The sequence below is a fragment of the Octopus sinensis genome, linkage group LG7 (assembly GCF_006345805.1).
Source record: "Octopus sinensis linkage group LG7, ASM634580v1, whole genome shotgun sequence".
Taxonomy (NCBI): Eukaryota; Metazoa; Mollusca; class Cephalopoda; order Octopoda; family Octopodidae; genus Octopus; species Octopus sinensis.
In genome coordinates, this window is record NC_043003.1 from 88,685,967 (window position 1) to 88,701,058 (window position 15,092).

At 34.3% G+C, this 15,092-nt stretch overlaps 1 protein-coding gene across 1 annotated transcript in view; it reads right to left on the reverse strand.

Moving 5' to 3' along the window:
- Positions 1-15,092, reverse strand: part of LOC115214460 (nucleoprotein TPR) — a 136,549-nt gene that overhangs the window by 23,058 nt on the left and 98,399 nt on the right. The window contains exons 25-31 of the mRNA XM_029783658.2: positions 13,659-13,824; positions 12,466-12,582; positions 8,271-8,365; positions 7,703-7,757; positions 7,383-7,480; positions 2,951-3,085; positions 141-215 (exon numbers count right to left, since the gene is read on the reverse strand). Of these exons, the coding sequence (XP_029639518.1) occupies positions 141-215; positions 2,951-3,085; positions 7,383-7,480; positions 7,703-7,757; positions 8,271-8,365; positions 12,466-12,582; positions 13,659-13,824 (741 nt within the window). The remainder of the gene's footprint in view (positions 1-140; positions 216-2,950; positions 3,086-7,382; positions 7,481-7,702; positions 7,758-8,270; positions 8,366-12,465; positions 12,583-13,658; positions 13,825-15,092) is intronic.

The following is a 15,092-nucleotide window of genomic DNA, read 5'->3' on the forward strand; positions in this document are numbered from 1 at the left end:
TTTTATTTCACACACCTCATGTGCCAATTCTACCCATAAGAAAGAAACAAATAATACAATGTGGCTGTAAGTCATAACACCTGGGCAACACCGGGATGCATTACTAGATAACTATAAAGATTATTATCATTGATATTTACATTCTTCTTCAATGCTGATAGAGCTTCCATATCTGCAGCATGCAATATAAGTTCCCTTTGATATTTGTCCTGAGCCTGAAATGAAACAAAAGACGGGTGTAAATACAGACAAAACAATTTATGGAGTTTGAGTGAAAGCAACTGTACTGTCATGCAAAAAGATGATGGTTGTGTAATATGAGAGCAGCTGTTTAAGATGACAGTAATTGTGGAACATGATGACTGCTGTGCAAGTTTCAGCAATAAAACTGAAAATAAATATGGATTATATTATGTCCAGTCCTATCCAAAAGTAAATAAGACAATATGACTTCAGTAACAATAAATAACAAATCCTTATTTCTGAATTCAACTAAAATTTTTTGGATGAAATTTTCTAATCATACAAAACAAAATATTCAATGGAATAACAGGTTTAGGTTGAAATATGATTGTGTTAGTAGGGTTTGTGTATCCCTATGTCCCAATATACTGGTAAAAGCTTTACTGCAGGGAGGTGTAATGTGAGGGATCTGGTTGGGCATGCACAACCTTTCACAGAAAGCAGGCTGCATTAAGATATGATCATCATGAGGTGGGCTGTACTACTAAAAATATGAAAATTACTGCCAAAAGCTTTGAGTAGCAGCAAAGCAGGTGTACAGCTGATGACAATGTTGTAATGTGAATTCTTTAATATAAAGGCATGACATGATGATGAGACCAATATATCATCATAATCCTCACCTCAAAAATAATCTCAAAGTCTTGTTTAATAAGAATTCAGGTTGATACAATACAACAGAACAGAGTTGTGTTAAGTGTATTCTAAGAAGGAATAGATTCTAATGCTTTGGACCAGGGATCTTTGTCCAAACCTACTTGACATATTACTTTCTACTTTATTTATTCATTTTTAAAAAATGCTGGAGTACACCTTAAGGGGTTTTAGTCAAACAAGTCAACCCCAGGGCTTATTCTTTGTAAGCCTAGTACTTATTCTATCAGTCTCTTTTGTTGAATTGTTACGGGGACATAAACACACCAACATTGACTGTCAAGCAATGGTGGAGGGACAAACACAGTCACACACACACACACACATATATATATATTAGGGTTATGACATTTTCACAACCTAGTAACCCTATACTGTAATTCGATGAATAATTTCATAAAAGTTAGGAAACTAACATTTTGCTTTATTTGAAAAAAATGTCACCCCCAACTTAAGAAATCAATCACCACATTTGACCTAAATGATGCAAAATTCTAAGGGGGTGAGGTTCATAATGCCTGCTCATGTTTTTACCAAACTTGGCGTGCTGACTCAATGAAATGCAGAAACTGTATATCCGAAATTTCAGCTTTCTAGTTGAGGTAGTTTCGGAGTTATGGGCTTTTAAAACTATAATCACTAGGTGGCACAAGATTCACACTTCAGTGTCTCCACTGCCTAAATCCTTGGAAACACAAGAGAGATATGAAATAAAAGTGTGTTTATACATTTTTAAGATTACTAAATTGAAATTACTCTCTGCTATTTTAAGACATAGGCCACTACAAGCATTCAATAACATACACAATTAAAAACAATACATATTTTTGACTTTATAGGTTTAATTCCAATTTTAAATAACTGTTTCTCCTCCTTTTTACAAACATTATAAAGATCTTGAAGGCACTTGATTGCTCGTTCTGCATTCTGATTTGTTCTGGGAATTTCCGGTTTTGATGGTTCTCAACTACAAAAGTTTCTTTTACATAGTTCAATGCTTTTTTATGAATTTGTAGGCTACCACATAACTTCTGATAATCATGTGCTTTGAACACTTGGTCAGTAAACCAAAAATCAGCCCAGCTGTAAGAGATGAATCGACAAACATTGAGAAGCAAAACTCTTTTCTCTGGTAGAAGAATAAATGTAAAAAGAGCTAGTATTGCTTGAGAATTCCATCTTGCATTACATAAGTTGGGTATTTTTTGAAACTTTACAGTAGGAAATTTTCCGGTTTCTTCCAAGACACGAAAAACTCTGGTCAAATGAAATAGAAATTTCATGTCAACTCGCTGTCCTGCTGATTCAGTAATCTTTTCTTCACTATTATTGTAAGTAGCCTGGAGTTTCTCATAATTCCTTAGAAGCTCTGGGATGAATGTATATTCAATATTGGGAGATAACTTTTTTTTTTCCAAGGTCGTTATTCATTACAACACGAAGAACTCTATCAGGGATATGATGCTGATAACCAATAAATTATAGTTCTTTCAAACCATTTTGAGCAAACAGTATTTGCAACTGAATGGCTATGCCATTTCTTTCCCCAGTGTTCATGCTCATATCAACGACAATCATCTTTACACAGTTCCATAGGCATTATGTAGCCCACTAAAATTTTGCATGATTTGGGTCAAAAGTGGTGTTATATTTCTTCAGTAGGAGGTGACGTCTTTTTTAAAAAAACCTTAAAATATTTTCCCTACTTATATGAAATTGTTTACTTCCAAAAAAATCAAAATGTCATAACCCTAACATATATATATGAAGGGTTTCTTTCAGTTTCCATTTACCAAATCCACTCACAAGGCTTTGGTTGGCCTGAGGCTATAATAGAAGACGCCTGCCTGCCCAAGGTGTCATGCAGTGGGACTGAACCCGGAACTATGTGGTTGGTAAGAAAGCTTCTTATCACACAGCCATGCCTGCGCCTATTTGTACATGACCACCATTTCACCTGTTTTTCAGGTATAATTCAAATAGGACTACATTATATTATGTGTCTTCAGCCCACAACCCTTTAATGTCAAATTATAGATAAGCAAAACAATACCTCTGCAGCCAATTTAATCTGGTTCTCATATCCTTCCCGAGCAGCTTGCTCATTACTTATGGCTGTCTTTCGGCTCTGGATAGCTTCCTGTAGTTCATTCTGGAGGTTTGAGAGTTGCTTACGAAGGTCAGAAACCTGTTCATAGGATGAAAATGATAAAAACAAAGTTTGCTTTAGCTATCATGCACAAATAAACAGGAACTAAAGACAACAACATTAGAGAAAAACGCAAAATGACATGTTGTAAAATCTTTGTTAAAGGAGTCAAAAACTCTGATGAGGATGAATATAATTTTGAAGCTAACAAGGCTCTACAGTAAAAGTGTCCTAACTAGATACTGAGAAGTGATTAGTATAATCGCTATAAGTTGATGTATTTAATTACATATTTTATATACACATCTCTACCAATACAGCTAGTCAAAAGACAATGGGACATCACTGAATAAAGCAAAAAAGTTTACGTGCTGGTCTCCTTACAGTTTTTTTCATTGATTCGTAGTCCCCTATGAAATGCAGGTTAATTAACATGAAAAAAATGACATACATTTATGTACCATAACTTCTGGACTATGAACTGCACTGACCATAGACCCACAACCATGAAAACCACAATTTAATCCATGCAATACCCTATTGGGATACAATGAATACACATGAAAATATGGAGAATCAGCTGATCAATTAGTTACAACACAAACGAAATGAAAACAGTCTAAAAATATCCTCAGCATCTGGTATTAACAACTGTGTAAGACCCATTTATGTCCATTTGGTAGAAGGAAATCGCAGGTCATATACTGAAAACTGAAGAAATCTGAAGTGCATATGAGCGTTGTTTTGTCCGTACATAAACCTCCGTGAATACTGTTCGGTCAGAACACGTTGCCATGAAGAATACTGTTCGGTCAGAACACGTTGCCATGAAGAACAATCACACCTCATAAAGCCCAGTCATCATGTGGGATGAGAAAGAGTGTCTGGCAAAGGGCAAAGTCATGCAGGAAGTTGCACCAACGAGGACAGGCAAACATGTAGATTGCAATGGTGGAGTTGTGAATCATGTGAGCGTAGAATACTGACAGCACATGCACAATCCACCATTATACCTGTATATTTTCCTTGGGTCAATAACACTTGTTGTACAAGTGTGATTAGCAAACAAGTGTGTAAGAAGTCAACAACAAAAAAGGATGATAGCATGTGAGAAATTGAAAGTCTTGAAATTTTTAAACTGTCTCAAGCCACCCATTTTCACAATACAGTCCCTCTAAAATTTCTTCATAGTCCCCCAGGGGACTGCAGACCCCAGTTTGAAAACCACTGGAATAGCACCTCTAGATAACAACAGGACCTGAGAAAATGGCTGATACTGCTGCTTATATCAGACACACAATCAAGACTGCAAGATATTAAATTAGTGATAATGTTTGGCTATTTACATAAGTTTTACGGATCAGCATAATTTGCACAATAATTTTTAATTCCATCAACAGTTAACAATATATTTAAACACTTAAAACAATGGAAACAGGTTGAAGAGACAGAATTAAAGAAGTAAATTTGTAAGTTTTGAACTTGTTAGTTCTCTTCCTAAATCTCACATCCTGACATATATTTGGCTGGAGATTTATTTACCTCTAATAGTAAACATAGCAAGATCACTCACAAGTGTGGTTTACTTTTGTCATTCTTAGATGAAGAAGATTGTTGTATCAGGTTACTGTAGTCAAAAAAGATTGAATATGAACAGAGCAATACCACTTGAAGACTATCCTGTACATAGGAGGAGACTGAAGTCTCCTCCTATGTACAGGATAGACCGAAATATTTCGAGGGGAAAACTTGAACTCAACACAACTTACGGCACTGGTTGCTTCCACTAGAAAGCTGAGTATCCACGGTGTCTATCTATCTGTGTCTATCTATCTATGACTTAACCCTTTCATTACCAAACCGCCCAAAAATTTTGGTTCATGTGACCAAGCCGACCAAACCTGCCCATATTTACCTATTCATATTTAAATGAGAATATGAGAGCAAATCTCTTTAGTACATTCGTGAAAACACGTGATTATACTTCGTAAACAGTTCATCTACAGTTTTGTACAAAAATCGAAGTGTAATTTTAATTCCGTGAATTTTGGGAGATTTTTTTCCGAAATTTGTTCCTATTGTGTTTTCAAAATTTGTAATTCTGACAAAAAATGGATACGAATTTCGTTATATCAAGCAGAGAGTCAGAATTCGAAGGATTTTCTACTGAAGACCTTCATAAATCTAACTCTATGACTGAAAAAAACAAAGCACGTGGTATTTGATAATGAATCCGATGTTTCATTTTCCGAAAATGAAAGCAGTGAATCCGAGAGCTCCGACAGCAATAAAGAAAATGAATTGGCACCTGAATGGAGTGAAAATTTAAAAACTGTTTCTTTCAGTGATTTTTCTGAAGAAACTGGACCAAGCCACAGTCTTTCCCAGGAGAGTAAAGCCTTAGACTATTTCTTTTTACTTTTTCGAATAAGCCTATTTGAAATCATTACAGCGGAAACGAACCGTTACGCTAAATGTAAACAAAGCGAAAGAAAGGATAGTTTGTTATTTCCCACAACCTTAAATGAAATTAAGGCCTATTTTGCCATAAATATAATTATGGGTATCAGAAAGTTACCCATAAATATTATTATGGGTATCAGAAAGTTACCCATAAATATTATGTGTATCAGAAAATTACGGCAGAAACGAACCTTTACGCTAAATGTAAACAAAGCGAAAGAAAGGATAGTTTGTGGTTTCCCACAACCTTAAATGAAATTAAGGCCTATTTTGCCATAAATATTATTATCGGTATCAGAAAGTTATCCAGAATAACAAATTCTATAGTAAAATTTTGTTGTATACCCAATTGAATATTAGCTAATAACCCATTTTCAATAGTTATGTTTGAACAAAAATTTTAATAATTTTATATTTTGTTGAATTTACCTGTATCTACCTGCAATTAGAGTCACTTTGTGACAAAAATTATAGTATAGAATTGGTTGAGAACATTTCATTAAATTATCTTCCAAAAATCACATTAATATATTGATAAATAAAAAAGTTATAGTTGTTTAATGAAACCAGACTAAATTTATGATTATGTTAGAAATTAATTGAAACACATAAGAGGTGTATTTTGGTCAGAAATATAGTAACGAAAGGGTTAAAGGACTAAATCAGAAAATGCTAGCTGCCTTGGTCATAAACACAAGTAATAAGGTATGAACTGCTAACCCTTCAGCCTCCATCCACCTCCCTTTTTTTTAAGGTTTACATGATTTAATCAGATGAAGGGCAACATTTGTAATACTTTACAGAGTCTTGGAGGTTGGTGAAAGGAAGTTATCCTCAGGTTGAGCATCTGGTCTGAATGCATTCAATAAAGGCACTACAGGGTTACATGGTGGTGCTAAGCTATATAATGGATTAAATCTAACACTCAAACACAAGAATGTTTCCTTTGACAGACTTTCACCATCCACAGCTCGTTCATAAGGCTTTGGTCAATTTAAAGCTATAATAGAAGTACTTGCCAAACATTACAATGCTAGAGCCCCAATGAACACTACCAACTGCAACTAATAAAGGAATACAATGTGACAATGATATTCTCCATACACTACAATTAGCTGAGGTTCTATCAAGAAACGCTTATCATATTCTAAAATTGACAGACTATGTATGCAATTTTAATTTACCAAATTGACTTACCTGACTTGCTTGTGTATGTACAACTTGCCCATGCACACACAGCTTATGCTACATGGCAGTAAAACATGGGCTATGATTACAGAGGACTTGTAAAAGTTAGTATGCTCTATTCGATGGGTAATGTCAGTATGCACACATGACAGAGTGTAAATGATTTAAGAGGAAAACTGGGCGTAAGAAGCATCAGATGTGTGCAAGAGAGAAGACTGTGCTGGTTTGGTCATGTGATATGTATGGATGAGGACAGCTGTATAAAGAAATGCTGAGCTCTAATTGTAAAGGGAAGACCCAGGGAGACATGGGACGAATTGATGAGAAAAGATCTTCAGATGCTGGGCCTCATTAAGAAAATGACAAGGGACCAGGAGTTATGATGATTGGCTGTATTTGAGAAGATGCATCAAGCTAAGTAAAATTGTGGTCATTCATACATATAGGTTTGTCCTTTAAAGGTGCTGGTGCATAGAAAATGCATCCTTGCTGGTGCTGTCTAAATGCACCCATGCCATTGATATGTAAGATGCACTCAGCACACGCTGTAAAAGGGTTTGCATTAGGAACAGCATCCAGCCATAGAAACCATACCTCAACAGCTCCCTGGCTGGCCTGCTCTAGCTCCTGTCAAACTGTCCAACCCATGCCAGCAAAAACACATTAAACAATGATGATGACTTACCATTTTGTGTTTCTCCTCTGATAATTTTGTATTGTCTTCATTCAAGTACTGTTTCTCTTTCTCCAGTTTTTCAATTATTTTGTCTTTGCTTTCATTAGCTACAGATTAAAGAATTAAAATCCAAATAACAATACATATATGAAATTGAAAATTAAATCTAATTTCATAAAATTATTAAATATTTATTATTATTAACATAATTAACTATATAGTCAATGACTACAGAAACAGTTGCAATGTGAAATAATAACAGTTTTACTGTAATAAGAATTTAACCAAACTAACCAATAAACTTTACAATAAAATAGAAATCTACAAACCTTCTTTGAGAGTTTCCAACTTCTTTTCAGCATTTTGGTTGAAATTTTCACTTGCCTTGAAAAGTGTTCATAAAAATAAATTACAATACCAATTTGATAACTACTGCAAATAGCTATTTCAACTATTTAGATATATAAAAAAAAACCCTTATCATAAAACATCAACCATTAAATCAAATCAACACTATGTAAAGTATTATAATATTATTGATAAATATTATTTTGTCAGAGAAATCAGCTTTTCCCTCAACAATATGTGACAGTTTGACTGAAGAGTGAGAAACATTTCAAAACTGTGAGGCTGATACATAAAAGAAAAACAAAATAGTGAAACAATAAATTAAATTAAATGTGTATGGAAGATCTATAAACTCTTAATTATTTGCTTGAATAGTATGTATTGCATCAGAAACAAAGACAAAAGTTCCCAGGTCAGTTTTTACAGTAAAGTATGGACTAGAAATACAATCTTTGTCTCCTTAATAGAGAAATAAAAAATCATTTCTCAATAAAATCTTTGAAACAAAATTTATATAATGAAAACAAAATTCATTAAATTTTTTTTTACCTTGTTCTGATCTTTTAAACTATTTTCCAGGCTTTCAGAGATAGCTTTGTACTGATCTACATGTTTTCGACTCTTTTCCAACTGTTCTTTCAAACCTATAATAAGAGCAAGAACAATTAGAAACTAGTAGTTTTGCTGTGTTCTTTTTGATATTCAAAAAGCTTTAACCTGTGGACATTTGGCTACAGATGAATATAGATAAAGATATCCATGTAGTTCTTATATATCACATGGAAACCTAGTAAGTGTTAATGCATTTAATGAATAACACATTAAAAAACTGATGGAAAAATTGTATTCTGTGGCAATTAAAAGTAATATTAAGCATTGACTAATATTGTTTTAGTTGTTACCACATACCTAATCAAGTTATTAATGCATCTTACCTTCTATTTTCATGTGAATGGTGTGTTTGTATTATTCAATCTATTGTATTTCTTGTCTATCTATTGGTGTATGTGTGTGTGTCTATATATATATATATTTTCAGTAAAAACAATTAAGATTCAAGTGAGTTCCAATGAATTCACATGAATGTGGTACTTAACTTAGATGCACCAGAAATCTATATGGTATTAACCATAAAATAATGTGGGGTGATTATAAACAAGAAAAAAGTAACAAGAATGGATTAGTTGTTCAGTACAATTGTTTCATACGAAGAACAGCTTTATTAAAAGCTACAAATATTGCAGTAAATACAAGTGTCCCGTATTCATCAGCCAAAACACATGAGTTTTCCAAACATCCTAGTAGGTGAGGCTACACTCATGAAGTATCAAAGAGAATTCTATAAAAAGCAAAGAATTTATAGAATTCTCTTCGATACTTCATGAGTGTAGCCTCACCCCCTAGGATGTTTGGAAAACTCATATGTGTTTTGGCTGATGAATATGGGACACTTGTATTTGCTGCAATATTTGCAGCTTTTAATAAAGCTGTTCTTCGTATGAAACAATTGTACTGAACAACTAATCCATTCTTGTTGCTTTTTTCTTGTATATATATATATATATATATATACACACACACACACACACACAAATAGTAAAATGTTTCACAGGAAAATGACAAAGGAACATGGAAAACAGGAAAAAACATGCAAAGGACATGGATACACTCATCCCATATCAGTTATTGATCAAAAATCCTCACAATTTTGACACCTTATCAATAATATTTTTCATTTTGGTGGCAACAACAGCAAAACATTGCTGGAATATAAATGAGTGAGAATGAAGGACAAATTGAGACAAGTACAAAAAAAAAAAAGACATGGTTTGTAGATTGAACAGTAAAATATATTTAAAAAAATAAAAATACAAGGATGGTAATATAAATATATGCAAATAACCAACAACACAAGTATTATTTTATACACACACAGAGAAAATATTTTGGCTTTGCGACAGAATTGAGACAAGACATGTGAAACAAAAAACAAAGGGAAACAACACAGATATTTGTTATACGTATAAATATACATAAAAGGCCTTTCAGCTATAAGACAGAATTAGGACAAGACATGCATGATAGTAACGCTAACAGGAATATATTATATGAAAATTCAAATGGTAAATTCCGGTGGGGTAAACAATCTGTCGTTGCGGAAAAGGGATGGTAAAAGTGTTTGTGAGAGAGAGAGTTTCAAATGGACACTTTTGGCATGTGCGTGTGTGTGTGCGTGCACACACACAAATGCTACTGGCACACACAAAGGGGACAATTAGCTGTGTGAATATGCGTGTGAGAAAGTAATGGGTATCTGTATATGTGCATATGCCATTACCATTTCTTTGTGTAGGAACAAAAAGAAAATTTTTATGATAAATATTGCTTATCCTCAAGTTATAAATGAGTGAAAAATTCCATTGCAGTAGTTTCAGTCACTTGTCAAATTTATTTGATTTATTTCCCAATTAAACTGTGAAATATGTACTTGGTAGGGTAACTCCAATAAATGTTTGATGTAATATTTACTTAGTGATGAACTCAATAATCACCTTGTCTTGATATAGGCATAAAAGCTTTAGATTTATCTCCAGTACTTGCAAAAATAATTGTTTCTAATTTAAACATAAAATTAGAAATACATAATGAAGAGGGCTACTTGATTACATCAACCTCAGTATTTAACTGGTATATAAATTTACTATTTACTTAAGGGATGAAAAGGAAGGTTGATCTCAGCAGGATTTAAACTCTGAAAGTAAACAGCTGAAACAAACACCACAATACATTTATTCTAATGGGCTAATGATTCTGCTAATCATTCACTTTTGTATTTCCTAAAATGATGATAAATAATATCAGATAATTAACTAATATTGATTTTCTTCTTATCATATATCTATTAAGTTTTTTACAGCTTCTGCATAAAATATGTTAACATGAAATAACACGAACAAGTTAAAACTAACTCACCTAAAACGAGGGTTTGACATATACAATGTGTTCAAGTTAAATATAACAGTTTGCATAAAAGAAAAAGAAAACAATACAATATCCCATCCAAAAATAAAAGTATTTTTTTAAAACTCAAAAAATACCAACTAGATTTATAGTTGGAAGATAACAAATTACTCTAAGTAGCCATCTTCAAGAAGGCTCCAGAACCTAGCACATGAATTCCTTACTGTGTCCCTGGGAAGATCTTCAAACAGCTCCTTGATCTTTGCCACCAGCTTGGCATTGGTGTTGCTGGCAGAGCAGCTGGTGTCTTTCTCAACTGTGCCCCACACACATAATACATGGGATTACAATTGAATGAATTAGAAGGCCAGAAATTGGGGTGGGTGAAGTCATATAAATTCTCTGACAACCACTTCTAACTCTTTCTTGAAGTATGGCAAGGAGGTGAATCCTGCTGCCACACCTTCATGGCCTTCCAGCAGCAGCAGCCCTCTTCAACCAAGGTTTAACCAGTCTCCAGCAGCTTCACATAACCGTCTAAATTGAACCTAAGCTCCATTCAAAGATGTGAATGGAGCTTCACTCTCACTGAAGACACCCCTTAAGCTTATCATAGTTTGGAGGAACTTGGTTTTCATGGTATGTGGGACATCACATGGATTGTAGGCAAACCACCAGTTGTGATGGATATTGTGCAACTGGTCCTGGCAGAAGTTCTTTCCATCTGAGAAAAACGAAATCATTCCCAGCTCAACAAGATGCCTCAGCTTATTCAAGGGATTCTTTGACTGTGGCAAGTATTTCCTCTTGGCTTTGGCTGTCAGCATTTGTCATTTTGCCTTTTGTACAAGGGGTAGCGAAGGTTCAAATTCAGGGCCAGCTTCATTGTGGTGACTCCAACACTCATCTTTCTTGCCAAATCCCATACTCCCTTGCGCAGATCTTTCATCACCTTGTCCTGCAACTGGTGAATTCCTGTGTGTGGCCACAGTCAGAATGCTGGTTAAGTCCCTTCCTGCTGGTCATGGCATTACAACTGTCCATGTCACATCTTTCAACATTTACAGTGTTCACAGAGAATTGAGCAGTCTCTTGATGTTGGCATTTTGATACCCAGCACAAATCATTCTGATACAAGTAACTCTCTTCTAATATTTAGGCAGCTTCCTGTCCACCAAGTCACTTAACTTTTTAACTACAACTTTAATCTATATGCTCTCCAATGCCATTGACTGTTCCCCAATACATCAAGCTTTTCGTGAAAGAGGAGACTTAAAAAGTCATCAAAACACCCTGTATTGCTAATTTTAAATATATAAAGAATATTAGTGTTATATTAACTTAAGTATCATATCATTGGTCTTATATGTAAAGAATATGACGTTATATTAACCAGTGCTTACTGTATTCTATTACTAGTTTTCTATGTAAAGAATGTAACTAGTTTTATATAAACTAGTGTTTATTGTATTCTATCATTGGTTTTATATGTATAGAATCTAAGTTTAATTTTACTTGTGATGCAATGCTTTGAATTCTATGGATTCTTTTGACCAATATTGCATCTTAGCACCATCTCTATCAATCTCTGAAACTTAAATTATGCTTAATGTTATTCATTTGATGTAACCCCACCACACACAAAAAAAGTATTTCTAAATAGAGAGCTATTCCAGCCAATAATGAAGAGTATAATATTAGCATATTACTTTCATGGAGAGAAAGAAACAGAGAAAGGTTTTGCAATAAACTTCAACAGTAAAATTTATATAATAAAAATCACCTTTTATTTCAGTCTGTGAGTCATTCAAGCGAGACCGCAAATCCTTCACTGCTAACGATTCTCCATCAATATTAAATTGTAATGAAGTTGTATTGCTACTCACTTCCATGCTGCCATCTAAAAATTTAGAAAGAAATAATTAACCAAATTATACATCACCCAACATATTACTAAAATGTCACTGCTCCTCCACCTAATGAATGCAAAAGAAGTGCTACAAAAGTATAAGGTAGATTATTTTATTATTTGCAACATAACATTTGGCATATAATATAATAAGATCCCAGTATTAGTGACAAGGTAATCAAAGCCACAAAAAACTATAGACATTTAGTAATCTTAAATCATAAATGTGAATGGTTGCTTCCATTTTGCAGGAATATCAACAGATAGAGTAGCAGCATGATGACTAAAGACTACAAGCTTGTGTATTATGAAATCATATCTGCTTCTGGTATTCTAATGTGTCTGGAAAAAAAGCATTTAACTCTTAAGACACCTAGATATAGAAACATGCAGTGTTAACAGATCTGAAGACATAAAATAACAGACTAACATTCTATCCAAGGAGGGATTTATTACTCATATTTTTCATCTGTTAACACTATTGAATAAGGAGCTCAGAATGGGTTTTAATCTTGCCACTTAGCAACAGGATTTGAACTTAGAATGCATAACAAAACCAGTCACCTTCCTGTTTCTCTGATCTAACTATTTAATCCCAACAGTAATAATCATTCATAATAAAGGTACAAGACCTGAAATTTTGTGGAGGAATCGGTAAATTGAATCACTCCCCAGTACCTGACTGGTGCTTTATTTTATCAACCCTGGAAGAATGAAAGGCAAATCTATCTTTGGCAGGAGTTGAACCCAGTATGTGAAAAGCTAGAACAAATATTGGAAAGTATTTTTTTCCCAGTGCTCTAACAATTCTGCCGATTCACCAATTTCCTCCCATCATTGTAATAATTGTTTCTAATTTAGGCACAAAGCCAGCAGTTTAGAGAGTAAGGGGCTACTCAATACTACTAATCACAGTACTTGTATGAAAGGTTGAAAGGAAAACCTGACCTCAGTGAGATTTTAACCTAGAACAAAGAATCAAAAATACTGTAAAAATTCTGTCAAGCATCTACCCTCATCCCAACGATAACAATGCTAATACCAATACTAATAATAATGTTCCTTACATGATTTAGAGAGTTTAGTTTCAGCACATGCGAGTTTTGCCTGTGTAGCTGCCAATTCCTGTTTCTGAGTATTTACTCGACGTGTCATTTCAATAATTGTGTCTTTAGACTTTTGGTGAGACTGAACTTCTTGGTCCAACTGACGGTGTAGGTCATTCATTTTGGTCTACAATAATATTTAGGAAAAGAAATATCTTAGCATTTTACTGATGGATTAAAACAAATCATTCACAATAATCTTAAAATTTTTCTCCTTAGTAGATGTTATCATATATTCACTTGAACAATATCTCATCAACTGGCTGTATTAATTGTATTTATCCTTAAACAGGTGATTAATGAAATAAGGAACAGGAAGCAGGCAGAATTATGATGTCACAATCATGCTTTCCCTGATGATCATCTTCAACTTATATAAAAATGACACTATAATTAGAAGACTAAAGCAGACAGTAGAGTAGGCGTCATCATTTAACATGCTTATTCCATACTGGCATGGGATTGATAGTTTGCCAAGACCTGACGAACCCAAGGATTGATTTGTGCTCCACTGTCTATTTTGACATGGTTACTATGGCTGGATACTCTTCCTAATGCCAATGACATTGCAGCATGTACAGTTTTTTTTTTGTTTTTTTTTTGGTGCTACCAACAACAGTGAGGTTGATATGCAGCTTGAAAGATAGGAACCCCAGAAGGGCAGCTTTAGACTAGAAGAGATCAGAGTAGAAAAAGTTTCTTGCTATAGAGGATCTACAGGACTACTCATTTTAAAAGAGAGGGTTGGATTGAAGTTGGAAAGAATGAAAGAGATAAAAAAATAGTGGTGATGAAGTGTTTAGGTAGACTCTCGAGGTATGAGGTGGGAAGAAGTGAGTGGAATAGAAGGATCAAGAGTGTGACTGAGTAGAAGTTGCAAAAGAGTTTGAGGCAGGGAGAGATGGGGAATGGGTGAGGAAAAGTAGGCAACAACTGTAGAGATTAAGGTTGAAGGGCAGATGTAGTGAATAGTGGATGGCCAATGATGCATGAGTTAAGGGAGAGTAGGCAATGACTGAAAGGGTGGAGCAGCAAAATAGTAAGACTGGAGAAGGGATTAGAGAGAAATCACATGGTAGTGGTTGCAGGAGTGTGTTTAGAAAGGATAGAGGGGGTGCAGTGCATGAAGAGAGTGAGTGACATATGGTGAGAGAGGAGGAGATAATTGGGGATTTGGTCTTGGTGTGTTGGCGGGGATCAATGAACAAAGAGGGGAATAAAAGTTATATTAAGCTAAAGTATTAAGTTGAAGAGTACAATATGTATATACATACAAGATGCATAGATATTTTCAGAGCAGCTACCTTAGTTAATTATGTCTGCTACGTAACAAAAGGTATCAATTACTACTGAGCCATCGAGGCAATCAAGGGGGTCTATTTCTGCTGTGTTCAT